The sequence below is a fragment of the Mus caroli genome, chromosome 11 (assembly GCF_900094665.2).
Source record: "Mus caroli chromosome 11, CAROLI_EIJ_v1.1, whole genome shotgun sequence".
NCBI lineage: Eukaryota > Metazoa > Chordata > Mammalia > Rodentia > Muridae > Mus > Mus caroli.
This window is the reverse complement of record NC_034580.1, coordinates 31,860,840-31,885,011: the sequence shown is the minus strand read 5'-3', so window position 1 is coordinate 31,885,011 and position 24,172 is coordinate 31,860,840. Positions and strand designations below refer to the sequence as shown.

The 24,172-nt window shown below is 43.2% G+C and overlaps 1 protein-coding gene across 7 annotated transcripts in view; it reads left to right on the top strand.

The window, feature by feature from the left end:
* Tenm2 (teneurin transmembrane protein 2) overlaps positions 1-24,172 on the top strand; it is a 928,441-nt gene that overhangs the window by 631,348 nt on the left and 272,921 nt on the right. For all 7 annotated transcript variants that reach the window (XM_029483889.1, XM_029483894.1, XM_029483891.1 and 4 more), the window contains exon 4: positions 8,044-8,278. In XM_029483889.1, coding sequence (XP_029339749.1) covers positions 8,044-8,278 — 235 coding nt within the window. The remainder of the gene's footprint in view (positions 1-8,043; positions 8,279-24,172) is intronic.

Here is a 24,172-nt window from a genome sequence, read left to right as displayed (position 1 = left end):
AGAATGGGAATGGGTGGGTAGGGAAGTGGGGGGCGCTATGGGGGACTTTTGGGATAGCATTGGAAATGTAATTGAGGAAAATATGTAATAAAAATCAAAAAAAAATTTAGAAAAGTAGAAAAAATAAATAAATAAATAAATAAAACAGAGGATAGTGCCCACTTGCAGACAGTCGTGGTAACTGAAATGACCCATGCAAGAATCTGACATAACGGGAGCTTAGTGAACATGTGCACTCACTCCTCCTTAAGGATCAGGGTTAGCCTTCCAGCCAACCTTCCTCACTGGTGAGGAATGGGGGAGCTGCCGAAGCCTCTCTTTCTACACCTACAGATGATTGCGTCTCCTGACAGTAATTCCCATGCTTCTGCTCCATGATGTTGATCTGTTGACACAGAGAAGAAATGCACTTGCCATGGTTTTCCTTTGGCCTCCGAGGTCATATATTTTATGTCATCATTTCTTATGCATGAGCACAGCCCCTGCCTTCGCTGATCCTCTGCTCATGCGGACAGAGCCCTTCTTCCATCAAGGATACCACCCCATCGTATAGGACAGTGTGTCCCTCATTCTGAAAGGCGCTGACCAGAGATGGCGCTGAGAGGCTGAAAATGAAGTGAACCTCATCCTTTTCCCCCCACTTCTTTTCTCAGAAGAGCTGTGGCCCTAGCTTTCTGCTATAAAGTACTGCAGATGGTTTTATCAGCCCTGAAAAGCCAGGAGGACCACACACATGGGTCAGGAATAGAAAATACATGCCCATTCTTTGAGGGGGGGTGTAGATGCTCAGACAGGGGGAGGAGGGGGCAAGCTCAGTATCCAAACTACCCTATATTTAGAGACAAATCAGGAAATCTCTTGGCAAACACAGGAGGAGGCTGGATTTGGACAATCCCTCTATCCATCTGTCCCTAGGGTGTTGGCGGAGTACCACGGGTCAGAACAGGGCAGGACAAGCCATGACAGAGTTTGCCCTTGGTCCTGCCTCTGTAGACCTAATTGCTGCTCATCACTCAAACCAGGGATGCAGCCCAGAAGGGGAGGACTGGGAGGGCCTCTGAGAAGGCATAAAAGGACTGTGAGCTGCAGCTTGGTTGTTCTGGCCTATTTCTCCTGGCATAAGCAGCCGGCGGAGGCAGTGGAGAAGTTGGGGGAAGGCGGTTCTCTCCCATGTCTCACAGATTTAACTATGCTGAGTCAAGCTAGATCCCTTCTGTACTGCTCTGTGCACAGCATCAGGCAGGGCTGGGGTTGAGTCCCTTCCCTTGTGAATGTGCTCTGGCCTTACATTCCTCTGCACAAGCCTGGGAGAGGAAGAAAGCCTGGGATCAAATGCCATCCGTGACTCCTGCTAAGCTGTGTGACTATGGGTGCATTGCTTAACTGGTCTAAGCTTCCCTCACTGTATCCGTGTCATGAAGATGATGAGTTACATATCCTACAACGGTGAGCTGGAATACAGGGGGATCAGGATCGTGTATATTTCCCGTTTGGCTCAGTGCCAACACACAAGGGGGACTTAATTCATGGTAACACCAGCCAGTGTTACCATTTTGTGGTCAATGGCAATATTTGCACTGGATATGGAAACGAACTGTTGTGAGTCCCAAGTCAGAGACACATTCTTGGGACTGCCTCTATCAAAGCCAGGGGCCACACCACTGAGTGTCCTGATATCCAGGCTGCATTTCAAGTCAGTGTGGCCTGGGCTTAGTTGTTTTGCCTCTAGACATTCACTGGGTTCCTCCCTCTAAGATCTGCCAGCTCAAAGAGCCTGGCAATGAGGCCATGGTGTCCCAGGAGGTGCTCACCATATTCCCCAGGGACCCTGCATTACTGTGGTTCCTATCGCCATCATAGGTATCACTGACTACAGAATCTATCGTGCATAGTTATCATCATATATATGAGTAGCTTGCTAAATGGCAAGAATTTTACCAGGTTCCTTATTTTTATTATATATATGTATATATATATATATATATATATATACATATATATAATAAAATATATATATATGTATATACAGTGAGAGAGAGAGAGAGAGAGAGAGAGAGAGAGAGAGTCAGTGGGACAACTTTTAGGAATTGATTCTCTACTTCACCATGTGGATCCTAGGGCTTGAGTTCAGGTCATCGTGGTTGCTGGCTGAACCATCTTACTAGCCCAAGATTCTTTATAATAGCATCTCATACAATTTCCTTAATGATCATGTAAGAGACGGAAGCTTACAATACCCATTCTACAGATAAAGATGCAGACTTGAAAATATAGCTTTTCGGTGGTTATGCATCTAGCACATGGTCAAAGCAGAGTCAAGGCCCATAGCCTGCTCAGTTGTCCTCCAAAACACTCCACTCTCCTTTCTTAGCCCTAACCATAGGCTGCTGTTCTTGGAGCTCCTCACCTCAGTTACCCTAGCTCCCATCCAGGGTCAAAATAAATGGTGTCCTGGAGCCAATCTGACTCCAAAATCTCTGCCAAGACCAATCCTACTTTTAGCATCTTTAAGTAGCTGTCAGGATTCAGCATGCTCCGAAGAGGTGGGTCTGTACAAGGCAGAGAGTTCGTGGTTAATTTATCATCTCAGGGTCTGTGGCGGATGAAATACTTAAAGACCGGCTGTGGGCATGTCAGCACCAGAATGAGAGATTTATAAGCAGTTCAGCAAGCCCCTACTTTTATTTTTTTCTCACATGCACTTTATCATTCTTTTTAATCACCAAGAAAAATTGGTACCTACTATAAAGTAAGACAAGGCTGTCTTCATTGGTCCCTGCCCTCCCACACCTCCATACCCTCTCGCCGTGTAAGAACAGGCCCAGCCTGAAGGCCTCCCTCAACTGTTTATATAAGCAAAGCACAGTAACAACAGCCAATCATTAACCATCTATTCCCTTAGTTTAGCTAGCCTTAAAAAAAAAAAAAGTTTCCTTTTTGTTATCTGAAGTGTGGGTTGCTGCTTGCCTCCACACGTGTTTGGGCAACTTTGCCAAAGTCAGCAGATGAGGGAACAGATGTGCCAAGACTTCAGTCGGTAAATGTATCCTGGAACTGATATCAGGACTCAGAGCAGGGCTGACTTCTCTTTCTTAAGTCAACCCCTAAGCGCTTAGGATAAAGTGCACGGCTGGTATCCGTGTTAGAATCAACCAGTGACAAGTGTCCCATAAAAAATCTAAAGCACAGCCGCACAGTCTGTGCTGTCTGTCATGGGGTAGTCATAGCACGTAGCCACCTTCCAATGTTTGTACATATAGGAAGCACCCTTCCTGAGATCTGCTTAGCTTTTCTAGGCCACTCAACTTCTTTAGTTCTTGATAAAGACCCAATACAACTGTTCCTTTTTTTCCCCACAGTGAAAGAACCTAAAAATGTCATTCAGAACCTAAAAATGACTTCTGGTTCTCATCATTAATGATGATGGCCATGATCTGCCTGTTTTTGAGACAGGGACTTGCTGTGCAGCCTAGGCTAGACCATGCAGGGTTTCAGCTTAAGCTTATCTATCGTGTAACTAGTCAGCACAAGTTTTCAGTAAGGGCATACTCAGTAGCCTGCTACTCTATAAGCACTTACCTGATGCAGTTAACTGTATTTAAATTGCATTATTGTGTAATCTTGCATTCATGTCCTAGGAGAGACATCAATAATATGTGCATCAAGCTAACCCAATAAATGTCTGTAACTTGGACATCATGGTTCTTCCATGAGGCTGGCTTCCTCATTTCCATTTCGACACGGAGTGGTGCTACACATCAGTTTAGGAAAGGGCTTCTCATGTACTTGAATATCTTAGAAAACAGTCTTGGAAAGCAGTTAGGCGTGTTGACAGCCATTGTTTGAAACTTACCAAATGGAAAACCTTTCCAGGCAGCAGATCCCAGAATGTCTGGGCTGAAAGCTGGTGAATGCAGAAGGTGACTTGGGGGCCGATCATCACTTACCATATTAGAAGAGCATTTGCCACAATCCCCAGGTGCCTGGGTCAAACAGAGTCATCAAAACAGCAGAATGGGGATTCAGAAACACAATGGCTGTCAAAGCAAAGGTCGTTGCTGCATTTAGGTGATAACTAGTGTTGGTGGCATGCTAGAGAAACAGCTGAGAGCACTTCTAACCTACTCTTGGGAGAAGAAACACAGTTGCTTTATTTCAGAAATCTAGAACATCACATGGAGTGACTGAGTTTTCATAATGTTCACATTGAAGTGACCTGAGATCACTGATCAGCAGAGCCGAAGTTTGGGCTACTCTAAATCAATGATTCTCAGTCTTCCTACGGCTGCGACCCTTTAACACACGTCCACATGTTGTGCTGACCCCCAACCATAAAATTATTTTTGTTGCTACCTCCTAATTGTAATTTGCTACATTATGAATTGTAATATAAATATCTAATATGAAACCCCCAAAGGGGTCACAACCCACAGGGAGAGAATCGAAACTCTAAATGCTAAATTGGAGCTACATTTGTCTTCCCGTCACCTTTCACCCTCAAAAGAACCCCAGTGTTCTCTGCACAGGAGTGCACGTATGTTCATGCATGCTCAATATCTTCATCCTTTCTCCCAAGTATATGACCTGGTGGGTCATCACTGCTTTGGTACATGAGTAAAAGTGAGAATAAATAAGATAGTGTGTTCAGAGTTCTGCAACTAGAAAGCAACAGGCACTCACAATAATTATACAATAATTCTTTAGATTTCCCTCCCCCAACTTCCAACTAATCCCTTCTTCACTCCATACTCTGCTCTGTGTAGTAGTATTTTTTCTATCTTGGACACCTGGCTGAGAATATGGCCACCAGGTAGATGAATGGATACATGAGCAACTGCAGTCGGTATTGTGGAAGTGAGAGCTGGTAACAAGAACTTTCTCTTTAGTGATGTGCCAGGTAGCTTTTGTGTTCAGAGTTTTCAGTCACCTATTTGAAATGAAATAGCACATTTCTTCATAGGAGGGTAGAACAAATGAAGAACTGAGTGTTCTTTCAGCTTCCCCTACTCTAATTTCTCTGCATTGTTTTTTTTTCCAGAAAGTTCTAAGCCTTCCTTTTAGGTGAACTGGAAAGAGGCCTTTGACCTCTCTTTCAATTAGTGTGGATGCTCACTCTCCAGTGTATGTGGAACATACCACACAGCGGCCTAACTCATTCTTCCCTTGACCCAGGCATCACCTTTGGAGACCACACACACACACACACACACACACACACACACACACACACACCACAGGAATTCCACCCACTCCTCACACAGATGGACAATGAGTGAAGACCACACAGCTGGGTTGAACAGACAGGGAGTTTGGGAACTCATTCAGGAATTACACTTCTCATTTGGCTCTTTGTTCTTGCAGAAAGTGTGTGGTCCTGAGTGCGGGGTGGGGATGGGAGCTGGGGGCAGAGGAAGATAGAAAGTTGGGGTTAGGAGCAGGGAGTGTGGATCCCCCCCCCCCCCGGCACAGTGATTCACCTCATCCTCCCCAGGCAAGCCTCTTCATTGCCTAACTAACAGGGAATAATGACACCACCTGGATGAGAGCTGAGGGGAGGGGAAGGCATTAACCCTGTGTGAGGGGCTTGGAGAGAGCCTCTGAGAGATCATTATTACATCACTTTGCCCCTTACCCACCTCTCCCCGCTAATAGGAGACAGACAAATGCTAAATAACTATGTAATCATACATTTCTAGTCAGGCAACAATGCCAGCATATGTAATAGCCCGAGACAGCTATGAAACTCCACCGAAGATGTATTTAAAGTGTCACTGCTGCCTAATGTAAAACATGAATTACAGGTTCATTTGGAGGACACGATTTAAAATCTATACAACCGTACTGTGGCATTTCCCAATGGGTTTTAGCTTTAGTTGTCTTTTCTCTGAACATTTAAAAAAAAATCCCCAAGTAATTTCAACCTGTTCAAGGAACAGGTTTTCTCTATTCTTTACTTTCGCTTCTGTTTTCATTGGTAGAGATGGCTCCAAACCTACTATCTTTTATGACATGTTGTCTTTCCCTCGGAATGCTTCTCCCGGCTTCACGGGAACCCCAGAATGTAGATTACACCTTTTGGAGATGTAGCCTGGCCACATAAGGAGACAAGTAGTTGAAATCTGTGTCAAATTGCTTGTTTAAATGACTTGAGCCAGCTTCTTAAAGCCAGGACGGCAGGGGCTGGGGATTTTCAAAGTTGGCATGGGCCAAAATGACAAGGCTCAGCAGTCACCTGGTGAGCTGCCAACACTGACTGGAGGCCTCAGAAAAAAAAATAGACTTTCTCAAAGGACACAAATTAAAAGTCATGTTTCAGTATCCATTAAAGGGAAATTATAGGCTTGCATCGAGTAGGAACTGCTTTTGCTTTCCTTATGTTTAAAACACTGCATTGTGCAGATGGTTTGCTAGGCAAACCTTGGGCAGAGCCATCCTGAGTGGGCATATTTACACAAGGGCCTTTCCAGAGGTGCAGATCTCATGGGAGCATTTCCCTTGCAAAGATAGAGGATTGCAGTATTTGTAAGATAGGTTGAGATTTTGAGCCAGAACTGTGATTTTCGAAACATCTCCTGTGGCCTTCTGCAGACTGTTCTCAAGACTCATCTCTTAGTAGAGAGCAGCTATGAACCTATTATTCAGAGGGGGCTGGCTGACTCTCTCATTTTTTTAAAAGGTCTATACAAGTATATGTATGTTTTTAATGCCTATTTATTTACTTATTTATTTAACCTATCTGTTTTGAATTGTCAACTTCTTAAAAACCCAGGAAACTTTCTCCAAAAGTGCAGAGCCTGGTGTTTCCTATCATTGCCTTTAGCCCTTTAGGCACACACTGACCTGGATCCTCTGAAGAGCACTTCATACCCACTCCAGTTCAATCCTGGCCACAGCCAGAATGCCTTATTTCCTACCGAGTCATTACCATGATTTAAATGAAAGACCTCTATCTCTGTGTGTGTGTATGAGTGTATGTTATGTGTGTGAGTATGTAAGGGTATGTATGTGTGTAATGTGTGTATGTGTGTGTGTGTGTGTGTGTGTCCTATGCCTCAGGTATCAGATCTCACCATCTATCTCCTTTGAGACAGCATCTTTGGATGTCTTCCACTATGTGTGCTAGGCTAGTTGCCCCAAGAGTTTCTGAGGATTCTCTTTTCATGGCCTCCCATATCACCAAAGAAGGGCTATGATTGGAGCATTATTGTGTCTGACATACATACCTTCTGGGGATCTGAATCTAGATTCTTATGCTTACACAGCAAATACTTTACCCATTGAGCTGTCTCCCTGGCCCAACAACTATTTTTGATTGACATACAATAATAGCACAAATGTATGGGATACAGTGTGATACTTCAATACCCTGTGTGATGATCAAACCCAGGTTGTTAGCATTCCTGCCACCTGAAACAGCAGGTGAAACACCTGAATGTTTTCTCTGTGACAAAACATTCAAGAGACTAGTCTTCAATGGAGAATATGCTTTACTCTTGACTATAATTATTCAACTGTGCAGCAGAACCCCAGAACTTGGCCTTCCCATGTCTGTGTCCACTGGTCAAATTCTCATGTCTCCCACCAGCATAGCCTCTGGTAACTCTTATTGTATCTTCCACTTCTGCAAGAATATCTGGGTTGTTTGTTGCTTGCTTGCTTTAGGGGACCTGGGCCTTTAAGTTTTACCAGGAAACAGAATAAAAACTTGTCACAGCAGAGTCAGCCTTGAGTGTATTATCTCTTCCACTGCAATATCAGATAATTCCAGGGATAATTCTATTCCTTGTCTACTTGGCTTTTCTAACCTCAATCCTCTTTGCTCTCTAATTGATGCATATTGATAAGTAGAAACTAAAGCACAGCATTTGTTTGTGACTAATAACACCGGGGCATTCTATGCAGTCCCAACTATTATCTCTGGTTTGTGGTTTTCAGTCACTGTAGATGTGGAGACTTTGGCTTCAAAGCCTACCTCATAGGTGCAGAGTTCCTGAGGCTAGAATGGACAGGTACTGATGGCTGTTTCTCCTTCCTCTCTTTCAGGCCCTCCGAACCACCACAGCCAGTCAACACTGAGGCCCCCTCTGCCGCCCCCTCATAACCACACCCTGTCCCACCACCATTCCTCGGCCAACTCCCTCAACAGGAACTCACTGACCAATCGGCGGAGTCAAATCCACGCCCCAGCTCCTGCGCCCAACGACCTGGCCACCACCCCAGAGTCTGTTCAGCTCCAGGATAGCTGGGTGCTGAACAGTAACGTCCCACTGGAGACTCGGTAAGTCCTTGTTCCCCACGCTAAGTCACCGGAGTCACGTGGCTCAGGGTGGCTCTGAGTTCTGGTTGGAGAGACATTGCCCGCATAAGGAGACAAGCTTAACACCTCCTTATCCCTTGGTAATTTGACCCTGGACAATAGGTTGATCAGTATTTCTTTGTTCACATGTGTCTCCTTTTAATGCTTGTTGACTCTCTTAGACAGCTCTTGTGTACCCAACTAATAGAATTAGCATAACATATTTTTACTCAAAGGCTCATGGGAAATGTGCTTATAAGGGTATATTGACTGAATGCTGCTGATAAATTATGCATTTGGCCTTTCTTGAAGTAATAAATGAAGACTCATTTGAAATTAAGTGTTTGGGGAGACCTTGAAAACAATCCCCGATTCCAGACTGACAGAAGTCTAATTTTAATTTATATTTCATCCAACCTGCTGGCCCACTTTACTCCCTCCTGTACACACTAACAGCTTGATGGCTCTGGGGCAAACAGAGATGTGGAAAAAAACAAGCAGTGGAACAGGAAGGGACTTGGAAATTATCATCCCTGGGTCTGGCTTGGTTTTTGTTTTTCTGTGTTCTTTCCTTCACCCACTTTCATTTCTGGCCTTCTAAAAACCACACATTCCTCCTTCAGGAGGCTTAAAGAGGACCCTGGGGACACAGTGTGGTAGACAAACCTGCAAAGGACAGAGAAGGCCAGGAGTAGATTTGTCTGATACTGCAGAGCCTTGTGATTCCATCCCCAGACACCTTCTTGGTCTGTGTGGCCCAATTGTCTGCTTATCTGAAAAAGCCACAGAGGCATCCATTTGTATGGATGCTTCAAAAAATGCTTAAGTCAATTTTAAAGCTTTAATCATTTGGGTTTGAAGAAGAGAAATAATCCGCAGTGTTTCTGGAAATGGCTGGTGAATTTTCTGCCCACAGCTGGAAGCAATCTAGAAAGCCATAACATTTGGAGTAGTTGCGTATCTGTGACTTCTTTAAAGTTGAAAACAGTAAGATCCTGCGCATCGGTGTACGGTACATGCTCGTCAGTGCACTCACACTCACCTCTAATTTCATTTTATGACATGGTTTTCATCTATGCCTACAACCCTAATTGCAAAGCTTGAAAGATGTCAAGGCAGTAAAATCATACCAATGGATTATACAAAACAGATAATTACTAACATCTGCCCTAATGCAGCAATCTCCCAATGGCCGTGCCAGAAGCTGCTGGTCAAACAAACTAGAAGAGATTTTCTGTTCTGCCTCCTTGTGTTTAGGAAGCACTTGGGAGTTTGTTATCACCCTCGTTTTATGTTAGTAGGTGATTATTTATGAAAAGGGGTTTCTGGGTAGAAAGAAAGAGGAGGGGGACGAGGCTGTATGACTACCTTGTTGCCATTGGAATGAAACCTTTATTCTGCATTTCATGTGTATGCTAATATGTAGTTTCTATGTACATTGATACATTCAAACATTATCTCAGTGGGACCAGGAAGTTATGAAATGAGGTCTAAACAGATGGTTATTATTTCTTCTTCAAAGATACAGTCGAGATTAAAGTCCTGCCGTAGGTCTCTGACGTCACAGAGACACTAAGTTACGAGGGAATCTCATGGACCCAGAGAGATCCCCACACAGTAAGGGAGGTAGATACCTGCTCAGGTGAACAGTCTGTATCTTTTGCATTAAATCGTCCAATTTACGGGGCTAGATCCATCAGTCTGCTACTTGAAAGTAGTCTCCCCTTGGTCATAAGAACATATATAAAGGCATGTATTGATGATACACAGATGTATATGCACGTAAAACATTCAGACACATAAAATAATAAGATATGAATATTTTAAAAGGATATATATATATAAATATATCTCCCAGCTTCCGATAAAATCAGTTGGTTTCCCAGGAGGCTTGTTTTGAAGAATCACTTCTAAGAAAATGCCCCCCTGCTGCGCACGCAGTTGAAAGGACCCACAAAAGCAGTGGGTCACTTTGCCACTGTCTGGAGATAATCTCTCTCAGCACCTGCTCTCTGCTCTCTAGAGTGCTTCTGCTGAGCCCTTCTACAAGTAACATTTCTCCAAGGACTGGTCGTCTTCAGTGATGTGCTTGGGAAAGGAGAATCAAAGATGAACTCTGCACGTAGACAGCATCTCCAAACCCTTGAAGTCTATCTGAAAGAAAAGACAAGTGAGAGTGGCGCCTGCATGTTCTTTGATCAGTGTGTTCAAGATCCAAAAGATTAAGGAATGAGAGTATGTGGTCCAGGACTGGGGCAACTCCCAGAAATCAAGCCACATTTCAGCCTTCGCACATCAGAGCACAGAGAGCTTGAACAGACAGTGGAGTTGCACATGAAAACTTTAGCAATAGTCCACAGCACTTTTAGAATCTATTTTTCTTCTGGCACGGGGGTGTAGCTCAATGATGGAGGACTACCCTTTTATTTGTGAAGCTCAGAGTCCAATCCCTAGCCCTGACAGAAAGAACAGCCTGGGGAGATGGCTCGTTGGTACAGGACTTACTGCATAAACATGAGGGCCTGAGTTTGAATCCCCTACGCTCATGTAAAAGCCAGGCACAGTAGCACATATCTACAACCTCAGCACTGGGGGTGGGGTATGGGAGGAGGTGGGAGGACCCTTGAAACTCATTGACCAGGCAGCCTAGTTAACAGTGAACCCCAGGTGTCAAAAGCTGTGGTAAAGAGCAGTTAAGAAAAACACCCAACACCAACCTCTGGCTTCTACCCACAGTTATAGTATATATTCACACATGCGCGTGTCTGTGCATGTAAGTGCACACACACACACACACACACACACACACAGAGGAATACATACAATCATACATATATACATACATACATACATACATACATACATACATACATAGAAAATAAAATTAAATAACACGAATTTACATAACATATTATTTCAGCACAACTGTGGTTTCATTAGCTCGGCCTTTATAAAAAAAAAGGGAAAAGGAGGCTTTAAAACACAACACATCTATTTAAAACAATGTAAAATTTTCTCTCTTGTTATCAGTTAGGTATTGAATTCCTAAGAGTAATGTTAGAGATTGGGTAGGTCATGAATAAGATGTACATATGCCTCTCCAAGCTCACACACAACCCAAAGATGGGGAAAACACATAAGTGTATCTGCATATGCTGATAGATACCACACCTCTTTAATAATAAATTAGACTCCGTTCATCGCGAGATAGAGAAAGAGCCATTAAAGGCACAGTGTTCTGAAGGCTGAATCTGAAGCAGCCACAAACTGAGAACCCCAAGTGGAAATTCACTAACAGCTTCAAAACTTCCCCCTCATTCATTGCAACTTCTGGGAGTGACGGACGAGATCCTACTCTGGAGATAATGAACAGGCATCCTGCCATCCCCAGAGATATTCTGCCAAATCCCAGTGTTTTTATCCAGTGAGGATAGGTCCTTGCCTTTCAGCATTGTGTGTTGATGTCCCTACCAGACTTAAAGAGGTCTGCAAAGTGATCCTTAAACCACCTGACATTTCTTCAGTTTGTCTTACAATATAGAGAACTGGAAATACTGGTTACAGAGCCATAGACATATATGACATGAGAAAGGGAAGTAGGGCCAGGGAAATGGCTCAATCAGCAAAGGGTTTTCTATGCAAACACAAAGACCTAAGTTCATGGAAAAGTCAAGCACAGCAGCAAGGGCTTTTAATTCTGGCACTGGAGAATGAGAGACAGACAGATCCCTGGAGCTCACTCACTGTCCAACTGATCTAGCCATCTTCATGAATTCCAGGTTCAATGAGAGTCTCAAAACATAAGGTAAAGAATGTGACTTCTGGCTTACACACACACACACACACACACACACACACATACACCAATAAGGAAAGCTGTTCAAATATAGAGCTGAACACATGGAAATCACATAAATTCCTATATGCTCTATATAAATGTTAATTCCTTTAGAGCACAATGCATGTAAATTTCCACAACTGAAGTCAGTTTACCTATATGCTTTAATAAGCAGACATTCTACCAACTGGGTCATACCCCCAATGCCATAAGTCATAGCATAGCCACAAAACTTAAGTATGTGATAGAGGACCACAGTGCAAGGCAGCCTGTACAATAAATCACCACCCTCCATCTTCCTCCTGTATAGAATCAAGTTCCGACATGCTTCTTGCCTGCCGTCTTCTATCACCTGTCTAGCCCTTCTCTACAGAGAGAGCCAAGGTCAGGAATCTTCCTACTCTGCAGTTTCTTGGGAAGTGTCAGAAGTCAGCTTCTCTTGTCTAAAACAGTAGCGATATCTTGGTGACAGAGTCCAACTTTCCCTCTGTGTTTTGCTGAGACGAACTCCTTCAAATCTGTCTGTGTAGCAGGTGACCGAGGAGAATCACTAAGCAGTGTAGAACTTCCCAGATTCTGCAACTCCAGAAACCCTGACTTTAATCATCCACATTGTGAAATTATAAGCAAGTCTTACAGGTTGCTTTACAAGATGGCCATCCATAATTCATTCTAGAACTACTTATGAGAAGGCCTACTATGTGCCAGACATTGAGAACTCACACCACACACACACACACACACACACACACACACACACACACACACACATCAAGCCTTGCCTGTGCAGAAATGCTAGACAGGATGAGGCAGAGCACCAACAAGTGAATAAGTAAATTATCTCTCCCGTAGTGAAAGTGGCCATGAGAGGAACAGAGAAGTCCCATGACAAATGGGCATCAGTAAGGCTTAAAGAGAGTTCTAGGACTAGGGAGATTGGCTTAGTGTGAAAAAGCATTAACTGTACAAGTCAGACAACCTGATCCCCAAAACCCACCAAGCCAAACATAGCCACAAGCACCTGTAATCCCAACATGCCTGTGGAAAATGGGAAGTGGGGGCAAGAAATCTACAGAAGCTGTTGGGCCAGCTAAACCATCTTACACAACAGTAAAGGGAACTGTGTCCCAAAACAAGGTAGAGAGAAGAATAAAGATGCTTGAAGGTTATCTTCCCCAGCCTATGCATACAACACACACACACACACACACAAAAGAGAAGGAGATGGGGAGGGGGAAAGGAAGGAGGGAGTGAGGGGGGAGGAAGAGAGGGGGAAGCACTAGTGTACCAGGGAAAGAAAGCAGGCTAGAAAAGAAGGCAAGGATATAATGAACAGGGCTTTGAACTATGATAAAGATTTACTCTACAGAGTCATAAATGTCTTGAATAACAACTTTCCCTTTTCAGAAATGTTTCCTTGCCATTTAGATTTATACATGTGCCACTCAATCCCTTAAGCCTTCATGTTCTTATTCCTATTTGAAATTCAGGGAACATTGGAGAGAGTGGGACAGGACAATCACAAGTCTGAGGCCATCCAGGTTACATAGAGATGCTGTTGGATTGAATGAATGGGTGGACAATTGCATTAATGAGATCCCAAACTCAGAATATTAAGTTACACATTACCCAACATCAAACGGCAAAGCTGGAATTTGAACTTGTGTCTACCTGACTCCAAATGGCGTGCCCCTAACCGCCATATTTGGAACTAGATAAGGTACTTACCATAATAGAAAACAGAAAATCAACTTATCTCATCCAAGGAGAAGGTGAAATCAATGCATTATGAATGACATAAGATAAAAAATGATCTATGGATATTATTGGATATAGACTGAGTGGTTGCCAAAATCATAACCTAGTCGTGATATAAGGAGCTCTTCAAAGCATCTCTGGGTATTAGATTTCTCTATCTCCCAGAAGCGCTGATAAGCAACACTTTCTGTGACATCACATCTGTTACAGAGAGTAAGCGTTCTCTTCCTCCCATTGCAGCTGCAAGACCAGCCCCCTCTGATACCCAGGCCCAAGAAAACTTTGAATTCCAACTTTACTTTTTATCTAGTGCCTTCCTGCTTGTGGCTCCTGGCACTAAGTTGGATCACTAATTCCCTTTGTCCTTTTTAAGTGAAGGTTCTGCCTCTCCTTTCAGGCCCCCATAATGGCTACCTGTGGCTTAGTGCTGTTGCATCTCTTCTAATAAAACTCTCGTGTACGATAATTTGTCTTGGCTTCCCTTCTACTAAACCACCTAAAATACCTTTATGATTTTGTCAACGTCATAAATTGGTGGCAGCTTGGCATGGTGAACTAGACACCTCCCTACACCTTGGTGACTGAAGCATGGGCTGCAGGAAAGCTGGGTTCCAGGGGTTGCTTTGTGCTCTGTGTGCTAGCTTCACAATTTTCATGCTTTGCATTCCAAACAGAACTTTGCCAGGTGGGTAGGAAGCAGCCACATGGCTACAGGTACCATGGCTGTTCACTTGGTCAGCCTGTTGTCCTTTGAGCAGGAAGCCATGGCAGGGCCTCTGAGAGGTGAACATGTGGAGCTGAATAAGCACATTCAAGAAGTCTTAATCCTAAGATCAGAAAACCTCATACTTTCCTGTCTTCGAGACAAAGTCATCCTGGCCTGATTTGGGTGTTTTGTTAGTAGTGAGCACTTGGGAACTGGGATGCAAGATCTTTTAGTAAATAAGGTTTTCTCCGAGAAGCAGACAGATTGTTGAAACATCCCCACCCCGCTGAGTCCAAAGGCTATTCCAAACTTGTTCTCAGATTGATTTTTCTACCGAAGGATTAATTTTCTGACAGCGTCACTGACATGCATGATCTTGAGAATATTAAACCAAGGTAACCTGTTTGCTTCCCCCACACACACACACACACACGTCTTCCTAATGTTTTCAAGTAAGGTTTAAAAGTAGAATTCATTCCCAGTGAACCAAATGCATTGAAGCGCTTTTCAAATCAATAGGTGGCTTGATTCTCCATACTGCTAAACATTATGCCCCTCTAAATTCTCATCAGAGGCAACATGGAAATTAATGAGACCTCGAGGTTAGCCTTTCAAGCTCAGCCTTATTTTATAGCTTTACCTTGCCTTTTTGACACCATGATCCCGCCTGGCCACCAGCAGCATTTCACGTCGCACTGCACTTTAATTTTGCTGTTTTGTTAGTCTTCCTTGGAAACTGGCAGCTTATTAATCTCAATAACAGAGCTGCTCAATAGGCAAGCTTGCCAGTGAGAAACCAGGCCATGGCTTTCTTGTTTGCCCCACCTTTATCAGATGGAAGCAAAGGGGCTGGTACTTGGATGGAGGTGAGAGAGGCTGTAAAGAGGGGGGAGCAGTGTCAGTGGGGGCTGGAGGGGAAACGTATCTCAAACCCCACATCACTTTCTGACAATCAGCAGAAAAATAAAGAGCACCTCGTCTAATCCACTGCTCTGCAATTTATGGCTTGTGGTGTTAAACACACTCAGACCCATTAATAAGAAAATAAATAACGTGTCGTGGCATGCGTGCAAATTACAAGGTGCAATAAGAATGGTGCAAGCATTACATCTTACTCGAGACGTCTGTAAGCCTACGTGCGGCATGGCTTGCAAATGTTGAAGGCAGAGGTACCCAAGGAGAAGCCGTCCTTTTACAATTTGGTCCCCTTCTGTAAAATTAAAAAGTGCTAAGTTGACTAAAGCTTTGAAGGCTTGAACTTCTTGCTTGCAAGTCGCCAGAGTTAAGCCTCCAGGTACAAAGAACTTTTTTTATAAAAATTCATCCCTCCACAGCACATGCCTTGGGGACCCAATTAAGGATAGAGGCCACCTCGTGGTCGTGCCTTGGAAGAGCAAGACTCTTCGCCGAGTCTGTGTAAATGTTGAAGCCTCTTGGGTTAAGTTCACAGTTTAAAAAAACCAAATATTTCCATCTCTCTCTGTGCTCTTTCACCCACTCAGCTAATATCAACTGTCACTCCCTTGGGGCATTTCCTGAAGTCTTCCCTTGGGTTGTTTTCTCAGGCTCAGATGGGGAGAGGCTCACAGAAGTCAGGCAAGGCATTGATAGTTCTCTCAGGCAGGGGAAATGGGCTCTGTAATGTTTTTGAGGGTTCCTTTAATTTATTGGCCTTAGCTTTATTTGCCTCTGTGAGTTGGGATCTTGTGTCCTTAGGATTGCAATCCATTGCCAGGGACAGGCTCATCATGTCCACCTGGAGCTGCGTAGTCTAGTGTAATCTATGAGTGTGTTTAGGAAACTCTCCTCAGGTAACTTCATTGCCTCCAAGACCTGCCAATCAATGTGGGGTTCATCTCACAGCCCATTTGTGAATTGTTCTCCTTTAGAAGCCCAAACACAGAAGGTTTACCCTTGAATTTGTTAGGTATGTTTAAATCACTTGTTGGATTATTTCTAGCTCATAGTAAGTAATGCAAGACAGCAAACATCCTCTCCAAGTTTCTGCCATCGATACTTTAATCATGTGTGCATACATATTAATTTGTTAAATGATTATAACTTGAATGATTATCAGAAATCCTGCTAATTTCTTTCAATGATTATTTTCATTTCCCATCAACCTAGGTGTCCCTTACCCTACTTGGAAACACATATTGAGGGCATAGGAGGCTCATTTAAGAACCCATTGGATGGGTCCTTAAGAAAAGCATGTCTGCCTCTAGCCCTACCACCCCCAACTCAATAAGATAAAAGGAAAACCATAAAGGTTCTTAAGATTGAAACAGTGCTATGTGGATGTAGTATTCTGGGCACTCTGGTCCTCGGATGAGGGGTCTTCCTTCCCAGTGTGTCTTAGAACAGGATGCTGAAGGCACCAAGTTCAACCTTCCAGCTTCTCCACCACAGTCTATGTGAGGAGAAAGTGGACCCAATAAAAAGCTTCCTGCTTCCAAAACCACTGGATGCTCTTTGGGCTCTTTTTTCAGACAGACTCCTGTTGGAGATGTCTCATTTATGCCAAGCATTGGCTTGGGTGCTTTACATCAGTTGCCTGAGACAAAGCCCCACGGGGCAGATGTCCTTGTCTCCTGTCAGCATATCAGGCAAAAGAAATGTGAGGTGTAACGTCTGAGACAAAAAGGAGAGACAAAGTCCTTAGCAGACTGGGCTGGGGTACTTACGTTGGACGTTAGGCATCTGTCACGGCCTGTCTTTTCTGTGTTTCTGAACATAGTTCCTAGAGGAGACTGCTTTGCTGGCATCATTACAGGCCCTGTGAGCTATCTATATACTTATAGTTCAGAAGCCTCATTGAAAAAACAAAAGGCTCTTCTTCCTAGACTTGTGCTTTGTCTCTTTGTGACAAGGTCTCACTCTGTAGGCTAAACTGCCCTGGAGCTCAGTTTCCAAAGTATAGCATCTACAACACAGGTCACTTCCACTATATCTACATCCTACTAGCTATTTCTAATTTTCAAGTCCACTCTCTTGACAGAGGCCCATAAAACCCAGCTGGGATCACACCCAGCACTACTGACCCCCGGAACTAGAGAACAGGGCACACTGATTGGCTAGGAAGAATCACAGGCCCACACAGAGCCTGATTTGGAAAGGATATCACATAACCCATAGCCAAACATCATACCAGTAAGTGGATGTAAAAGTGAAAGTGTCTAACAAAAAACTCCAGATCAACCCCAATCGCACTCAGTGCTATTTTGCTCACTACCAACCAATCTTCCCTTATAGCCTGGGTGCAATTATTTTCTCTTCTGGGTAGAGAGTATAGTGGCTAGGGTAGGAGGTGGAGGAATTTCAGGGCACTGAGTTGTCTTGCTTGCCTGGGCACAGAAGGAGGTTTGCAACTGAATTCAATGAAAGAGAAGGAGTCGATTCCACTGACTGACTCCCTCCCACCCACTTCTGATTCATCACCCTCTCTGGTTCACTTCTCAAACGTCCCATGACTTTACCTTTGAGTTCACTGTGGCTACTTAATGCATTTTAACTTTTATTAGTCTCCTGATGTCTCTTTTAAGCTATCACTGTCTTTCCGGCAAAAGTGCTTGGATTCCACATTTTCTAATTAAAACATGCTCACTTATTGTCTTACTAACCAGTGCTCTTTATGAGGGTTCATGATGAGAAAGTTAACTCAAACCATCTTGATACATTTCCCACCTCCTGGAAATGGCGGTGAAAGTGGTTTTACCTATGGGAAGTGGAATTACTTTGAAGGTTTTGGGGGTTTGCTTCTTAATAAAACCATGAATGAAAACCACTGAACTCCATGCTTATGCTCACAGTGCTCTTGATAATGTGTTTGATCCTGCTTGTGAAAATCTTGAGTAGGATGTCTTGCAGAGGTCAGTCAGATCCCTAATGGACCATAATAGATGCAACATCAAAATTGTTCAATGTTTAATTAGATAAAAAAAAACTCTCGTCATAAAATGCAACATGGCCTAATGTTACCAGTGCTGTTCCTTGGTACTTGTATCCCTGAAAACTAATTCAGAATTATGGGAAATGATAAGGCTAAAGTAGGGGGGAAGATAGCAAGCACATGTAAACTCTCCAAGAGCTTCAAGGTAATAGTGGGTGTGATGGTGACATAGGTGGGCAAAAGAGGTAGGTAGGTCCCACTCAGTATGTGCCTGGGAAATTTGGTCTCTGTATTGTCTTCATGGCTCCCCTTGAATTTAGAAATATAAGAAAAATATCAAGATGAGGTTCTCTTTGGGTCCATCTTCAAAATTATATGTTGTTTCATTTAGAGGAAAGGGTAAAGTTCTTCATCAAGCTAAAGTGGGCAGATTATTTCAAACTAAAAGAGGAACAGAGAAGGAGATTGGAAAAGAGTCAGGACTGGGGTGAGATTGGAGATGGTATGAGAATGAAGAAGAGGGTGGGAATGGAAATAGGATGACATTTTGGAAGAACATGAAGATACGAATAAGAACTGGGATAAGTATAGGAATGGAGTTGAACATGAGAATTGATAAACATGGGGATGAAGATAAAAACATGGATGTAGAGAAGATGAGGACATGGATGCAGGAATGGAGATAAGGAACGACATGGGTGTAGGGATGAAGATGAGACATAGATGTAGGGATGAAGATGAGGACATGGGTGTAGGGATGAAGGTGAGGATATGGATGGAGGGATGAAGATAAGGACATGGATATAGATAAGATGGGGAGGGAGAGAAAAATGGAGCTCTTCCCCAAATCCCTATTTTCCTACAGAATGGTGGACGTAGGTTCCTATTTATCACACAAAATTCTCTTTATCTCTACTTGCTCTGCAAAAGAAATGTTAAGAATTTAAAGAAGAAAAAATAAATCACAGCCACAACAAATTTTCAGTTATTTTATTACAAAATGTAGATATTCTTCTTGTAAAAAAATATTCAATTATTGGAAAGATGGGAAGTGCATCGAAGTAATCTCTGCTTCTCAATTTCTATTTCCAAGAAAATACCACTTGAAGGTTTATTATTTCAAGCCTCCAAAGATGTTTATGAATGTCTAAGCATATATTTTAATAGAAATGGAAGCATATACATTCCACTTAGTAAGCTCCATTTTAACTTAATGAGATATTGTGGAAGTCTTTTCAGGTGATTTCGTGTAGACCTACTTCATTCCCTTTTTTAAGGTCTCTGTAATATCCCATAATGCCATAATTTATTTAACCAATGTCTTCTTGATGGACACTTAGATTGCTTTCAGATCTGTGCTATTACAAACAGAACTGCAATGAGGAGTCCTGTGTATGTACCTTTCTTTGCATACTTATATGATTATGTTCAAAAGTTAAATTCCAGGAAGTGAAATTGCTAGATCAAAGGGTATGTATAATATGCATTTTGAAGTTCGGTAGACTGTGCCAAATTGTGCCCATCTCAATTCAGGTGTTATGATCTATCTTTAAAGACCTGCATTTCTCTGATGGGCTTAGAATAAGAATCCCCCAAATTTATGGAGTTAAGAAAGGAAGGAGAGAATTTTATAATTTCATTCTGAAGGAATACACCTTCCTTCTCTATGTGTGTCCCCCCCGCCCCGGGAGGGGTGGCTAGAGGGACAAATTGAACCCAGAGCCTCCTACTAAGTAGGTAAGCTCTTTATCATACTCCCAGTCCATGACCCACCTCCTTACTTTCCATGAAAAGCATTGGAAAAGGCATCGTAGGAGCTAGGTCTGACTTGTGGTCCTTCCTCAGTACTAACCCTTTACTAGCAGCTGTGGCACAGTGTGGCTGTGAATCCACACACCTCCTGTTTGATACCCCCTGTTTCCTCATGTATAATTTGAAATTATTTTAAATTTGCCCCCTCTCCTTATCTGTCATGCCTCCATCTACACGGTGAGGGATGTTATAAGACTATCTGTGTGAGCTGACTTAGTCAAGTTTCTGCAACCCTGAGAGAAATTCCTAGTACATCAGCGTGATTTTCTTTTCAAGCCATTACAGAAGAGCAGGTGATCAAGGGCTTGAAAATCCAGTAAAAGAAGATGGCCTCCTTTATGGGATAAATATGTGAGGGCTCAGCTTTTAAAATTTCCTCAGGCCCAACTTATATAGTTATTTTGTCTAAAACCCTGATTTTATGCTAAGTAAAGATTTTTTTTCCACCTACCATTGATAATCTCATTATCTGGCATGTCCATGAGACTTTAGCTTAATTCAGCCAACATTTCGGAGGTTCTGGGAGCCATATGAGAGGCATCTACCCTCTCTCACTGTAAACTATAACTAGTGGAGAAAGGTAAGAACATGATCATCCACCCTGAAATGGAATGGTGTATCTACATGTCATTTCAGAAGGCTCCGTGGTAACAGAGGCACACACAGGCAGCATCTTGGGGAAGCCTGGGCTGCAGAGATTAGTCTCCCACCTAAAAGGCATCTCCAGCCAGAAGAAATAGCATTTGGGTGGGATGGACCAAGTCTTAGGAGACAATGGTACAGAGACTTCATGACCACATCTGAGGCTCAGGCACACTCTGTAGGGTAAGGGAACTGATGTGTTTCAGTCAGATTTGCCACACAAAGGACAAGCTTGATTGACCTAGGAAGGAAAGGAGTGATAGAAATATTGACGGTAACTGGGAATCCCATCTTTGACAAAGGCGGGCAGGAAGAAGGCGTAAAGAAGAGGGAGGAAAGGAGAAGGAAACAGCGAGGGCAAGAAAAAAAAAAGCAAGCAGTGTTTGAAGGATACAGCACGTGGGACTCGTGAGCAATTATCTCCACCACAGCAATGGCTAACAATTATTTTGAGGGTCTACTCAATGTCAAGCATGTGCTAAGCCCCATTTAATCCTCTCAATATCTCTAAATATTTGCACTTGAGCAAACTAAGATATAACACTAACAAAGGCTGCACAGGTTATAGGCAGAGTCACCAGGCTCTGAACCCCATACACTGATGATGCTTACCCACTAGACACTGCCTTATTCAGACTCCCCTACTTGGTGGGTGCAGTACAAGCCTGCTACAGACCAGTTCCCACTCCCTTCTCCCAGTTTTTCACCTTGCTACCATGAAAGGCAGGCATTGCCCTTCACATAACTGCTTAACGCTCTTGTGTAGCAAAACCTAAGAGTTAGAAAGAACCCCAGTTCAAGTGCAAACCTTTGAGGATTCAGCAGAGAGGGCTCCCCTCCACACCAGACTTGCCTTTAAGTTTTACTTAATTCTGCCAGTTGCAAAGAAAATGCCTGCAGGCAGGCACCTGCCTCTCAGTCTAACAATCCACCTCCCTGTCAGGTGGCTTTCGATTCACCATGCCTTGGCATGTCCACCCGCATCTTCGTCAAGATTTGCAAGATGGCACTGACAAGCTTTTCAGGTACTTAAGGCAAACATGCATGACAGTCTTCCTTGACACTTGAATTTTTTTAAGAAGCCTCGCCCCAGCGTTGTAGGAAACCCAACACTAAAGAAGTCAGGTATCTTTCAAAGAAGCCATGTTTTCACAGCCTCTTCCTTGATGCTTGTTCTGTGGCTAGGATGCTGCAGGATCCAGCTGAGGCTGTATAAAGCTCCAGAATTTTACTTTCATACTGATGCTAAATGTTGGTCGCCTTATTGAAGGGCACTTTTTTTTTCCTTGACAACTGCAGTGCGTGGATCTGTTTGGCACATTGTCAGCGAGTATGTGGCTGTCCTACAAACACACTTAAATGGCACACTTCTAACCAGCACTAATTTCTGAGAATCTAACAGATATATGCAGGCAGGCAGATGTGTCACAGGGGTTGCTGTAAAACTTAATTAATATCCCTGAAGAGCTCTTATATCATTTCATGAAGAGTGCTACATACGAAGAAAATATTATACCTATGGATGCTGCGCATATAACAAAATGTGGGTAAATATGCTGATGGGTTTTCTCCTATTTTCTTATGCCTCGAAGGGGCTGATGTAAATTCTAATGGAAAAATAAATTGTGTTAAAGACAACCATTTTTTTATGTTGGAGTTTTAAAAATAGAGAGTAGCATTGCCCTAGCTGGAATTCTAGAACACTGTACATATAGGTAGGGGGAAGCCAATCTTTAATTCATAAAATGAGTAGCAGCCTTTAGTTTTTCTTTCATTTTCTTTTGCTTCTGCCAGCCCTGGATCTGGGATTGGTATCTAGGGGTTGCTGAATACGGAAAGGACTTGCCACTGCACTAACAGGAAAACCTGAGCTTGATCCCCAACACCCATGTGAAAAGCTGTGGTGTTATGTCCTTGTAATCCCGATGCTAGGAGGCAGAGAGGTGGCTCTCTGGTGCTCACTGGCCAGGCATCTTAGCCTAATCCAGGAGCCCACATCCCAGTGAGAGACCCTCCCTGTCTCATAAAAACAAGGTGGACAGTTCCTGAGGAACAACTTCCTTCCTCAGGATGTGTTGATCTCTGGGCTTTATACACATGTGCACACACACACGTGTGTGCACATGTATGCACTTTCGTGTGTTAGCATAATGAATGGAAATGTATTGGCTTACTGTGATGGCTGGGAATGCAAGAATGAAGAGCTAACACTTGGCACGGAGCTTCCTGGCTGCGTGATCTTATGCCTGGAGTGCAGAGAGAGGAGAGAGAGGGAGAGACAAATACAGCTCAGGACCCACTAGCCTTGAACTTCCAAGATAAGAACCAGCTCTTGCAATGGAGGGAGAGTCCCCATGACCCATTCGTCATCTCCCAAGGGTCTTCTCCACAGTACTACTGTAATACTGTCATAAGTTCAGAATTGGCTGGAAGAAGGGCAAGCATTCAGACCACAGAAGCAGCCGAACAATATTTCCGATAAATCAGTTCTGTTTCTTAAAGACTCTTATGGAATGCTCAGCCTGTTTTTTTTTTTAACCATTTAGCCATTACTACTAAAACTCTTTTCTCTTATCTTCCCTCCTTCCTTCATTATTTCCTTTCTCTTCCCTTTTTTTCCTTTTCTCCCTTCCTTCCTTCCTTTCTCCCTCCTACACTCCTTCTATCCCACAACAAACAGTCCATGAGTAGCTACAAAAATCTAGAAATAATTGTTCTTGATTTGTCATGATTTGTTTTGTTTTGTTTTGTTTTGTTTTGTGGGAGCCTTGTTTTTCTGTTTTACTGTCAGAAATTTGTTTTCCTTTCCTTTCTGATTCTAGTATATTTTAGGAAGCAGAAAAGTTTATTATAGCTTTATTTTTCAAACAAAGAATAACACATAATATGTTTTAAACTGAAGGGGGGAAAAAGGTACAAGCCAGGTATGGCAGCACACACCTTTAAACCTAGCGTAGACAAAGGCAAATGGGTCTCTGTGAGGTCAGGGCCAGCTGGATCTAGACAGGAAGTCTTCAGCCAATCAAGACTAAACAGTGAGACCTCCTCTCAAAAGAATAAAGAGGAGGAGGAAGAGGAGAAGGGGAAAAAGGAGGGAGAAGGAGGGAGAGAGGGACATAAGAAAGGAAAGGAGGAAGGGAGGGAAGAAGTAAGGAAGAGAAAGAAAGAAAGAAAGAAAGAAAGAAAGAAAGAAAGAAAGAAAGAAAGAGGAGGGGAGGGGAGGGGAGGGGA